The sequence below is a fragment of the Lathyrus oleraceus genome, chromosome 1 (assembly GCF_024323335.1).
Source record: "Lathyrus oleraceus cultivar Zhongwan6 chromosome 1, CAAS_Psat_ZW6_1.0, whole genome shotgun sequence".
Classification (NCBI taxonomy): Eukaryota; Viridiplantae; Streptophyta; class Magnoliopsida; order Fabales; family Fabaceae; genus Lathyrus; species Lathyrus oleraceus.
Window position 1 is genome coordinate 161,971,736 of NC_066579.1, and position 3,111 is coordinate 161,974,846.

The 3,111-nt window shown below is 27.6% G+C and overlaps 1 protein-coding gene across 1 annotated transcript; it reads left to right on the top strand.

Annotated features, from left to right (window-relative positions):
* The first annotated feature begins 876 nt into the window (after window positions 1–876).
* LOC127097196 (pectinesterase inhibitor 2-like) lies at window positions 877–1,413 on the top strand. Its single transcript, XM_051035705.1, has one exon. It carries the CDS (start codon window positions 877–879, stop codon window positions 1,411–1,413), a length of 537 nt encoding a protein of 178 aa, XP_050891662.1.
* The last annotated feature ends 1,698 nt before the right edge of the window (window positions 1,414–3,111 follow it).

A 3,111-nucleotide genomic window follows, 5' to 3' on the forward strand; every position in this document is an offset into this window, starting at 1 on the left:
TTTTCCTCGCAATCATCGTTGATTGATCGGTACCTGAAATACATAGTACAAAATCAACATAACGTAATAAAAGTAACACAAAACGACACTAAAATATGTTAAAATTAAGTTAAATACATAGTGAAAAATGCATGTTATCAAAAGTGAAGGTTGAACACTTTATAAGTGAGAGGACCGATAAATCTATCACTTTAAAATTTTGAATGAATAAATGGTGTCTCACACTTATTTGAGTGAGTCTTTAACGTTTAAATGCGCTTTTAACCTATCGTAGATTTTACCCTCATGATGATCAATCAAATTGTGTCTTATAAAAGAAATGATACTGATAAAGTTACATTATCTAATACAATTGAAAATGTCTTAGTTGAGAAATAAATCATTAATCTTGGTGCACACATCAATCTTAATCTTTTATGAGTTATAAAAAATGGTAATCGGCCTAGAGATGAGGAAGAAAAAAATGACATTATCAAAAAATGAGAAAAAATTCATTAATTATATATGGCTAGTATAAAAGGAAACTTTTTATTATTAAATATAAATTAAAATGATGATTTAAATTATATATATATATATATATATATATATATATATATATATATATATATATATATATATATAATATTAAGGAAATAACTCTTTTAATAGTAACTTTTAAAATAGCATGAACTCTTAAGAGTTGACAAATGTCAAATTTACCATAAAATCCTATTTGCTTTATTCTATTGAATGATGGGTTTTGACCATGTTTTATTGTGTTGTTTTTATTGGATGAAATCGATATAATACTGCTAAGTAACGAGAGAAAGAAAATAAATCATCAAGACATAAGAGATTTGAGAAGAAGAATAAGAAGAAGAAAAAAAGAACAATATGATTCGTTTTGCAATCCTAGTTGTTTTGTTTCTTTTTTGTTTTACACCATCCTATGCAACCAAAGGTGTGGATGTAGAAGCTATTTGCATGAAATCAAAAATTCCTTCTTTTTGTGTAACTCTTCTCAAATCAAAGCCCGGTGGTGTAGGTGAAGACCTTAGTAGTCTAGCAAAATACACCATTGACGTACTTCGTACAGATGTGTCGAATACAATTGATCTACTCACAAAATTAATTGCGAAAAGTGATGGTGACCCCATGAAGCAAAACAAATACAAGAATTGTTTGTCTCTTTTTGGATCGGAGGACGGGGCTCTAAGTGAAGTTGAAGAGGCTCTACAAATGTTGAAGAATTTGGATTATAATGGTGTGAATGTACATATGAGTGTTGTCATGACAAATACTGATGAATGTCTTACAGGAAATTCAGAAGATTCATCGGATCAAGATACCCCTGAGCTTTCGAAAAATGTCGGTGTTGTCGACCAAGTTGCTCAAATTATCCTTATTATGTCAAATATGCTTAGAAATTAGTTTCATCCTTCTCTTGTTAGTTTAGTTCTAGAATAATCATTCTCTTCACAAAAAAAAAAACACTAACTCCATTTCCTTATGTTGTTACATTTTTCTTCTCCCATCAACTTATGCCTTTTTAATTCCTACGTGTTACGTTTTTTATTCATTACTATTTATTTATGTGGTACTATTTATTTATGTGGTCCTATTTTATCATTAAGGACATGTTTGTTTATTACTTATTTGTGTTGGGATGTTACTCTATTAAATTTAGTATAATATAAGTGTCACAAAACTTAATCAATTCAAATTACTTCTTTTTGAAAAAAAACAGAAAAAAAAGTTAATTAGAAATGTTTATTACACTTAAATTGTTACCATTTATTGATATTATTTTTTAATAGACAACTTGTTTATAATAAACAACATTTTGTAAATCTATAATATCCAATACGCAAGAATTGTAATAATTTGGTGGTCTTATTTTTTAGAATTAATTTTCTATTTCAATAAAATAGAGATTAATTAATTGAACATGTTTTTTTAATACTTAAGGTTTTAGGACACAAGTTGTAACGATTCGGTTGTTCTAAGTCTCATCTTTATAATAAATTAGTAAGAATCAAATTATGTAAAAAAATGTTAAATAGATGAACATCTATTTTAGTCCTTTAGTTTTTAAGATGCGAGTTATACAACTTGGTCATTTTTAATATCATATTTTTCATAATAAAATCCGATTAAAAAAGGATTAATTGGATATACATCTTTCTTATGCTTGAGTGTTCACACACAAGTGATATGACTTGTTTGTTATAACGTTTGTCTTCCTTCTTGAAAACGTAATCGTGTGAAAAGTGGTTAAAGAGATTAACATCTATTTTAATCGTCAAGTTTTGAAGACGCAAGTTGTACAACTTGATCGTTTTGAATTTTATCTTTTTTAGAATCAAATCAAATTAAAACTAGACTAATTTGATGTATATTCTCTTTATCCTCAAGTGTTTGAACACAAGTTATATGCCTTGTTCATTCTAACGTTCATCTTCCTTCTCGAAAACAATTTTCTAAGTCTTGTCTTTTTAGTAAACTAGTAACTACCAAATTGTGTGAAAAACGGTTAAATAGTTTGTAAAGAAGATATTCTACTTAACCTTATCTAGGGTTTTGATGAAGACTAATACATCAATAAAAGAAGAAAAAGATAAAGTCAAGAATGACCAACAAAGAAGAAAAAGGTGAAGACAATGAACAATATAGATGAAGGCAACTATCAATCATGACAAAGTGGCAAAGATCAACATTGAACAAAGTTAAGATTGTCTTTATCTTTGATATATCATCATTCAACTTATATATCTCTTAAAATCTCAAAAAATGTCATTCAAACTTAATCTAAAATATTTTCAAAGTTAATGCATAAAAACTCATGGAAGCCTTGCCTTAAAAAGATGTTTTCAAGTGTAAAAGCTATTTTCAAGTGCTGCCAAGAAAGCTGTATTCAAATACCAATTTCCTGTATTCGAATACAAGTATAAAAATTTAAAAAGATTGGAACGTTGCAGTGTGGTATTCAAATACAGGATTGTTGTATCCAAATACAACCTGAACTAGTGTATTTTTTCATGAACTAGAATCACTATTTTGATTGGCAATACTTCATGGAACCTTTTTAAAGATATGAAATCATTCATAAAGGTTTCTAAGTGTGTAGGA

Coding starts and splice junctions, on each gene's coding strand:
- LOC127097196 (XM_051035705.1), top strand. CDS start 877: ATGATTCGTTTTGCAATCCTAGTTGTTTTGTTTCTTTTTTGTTTTACA.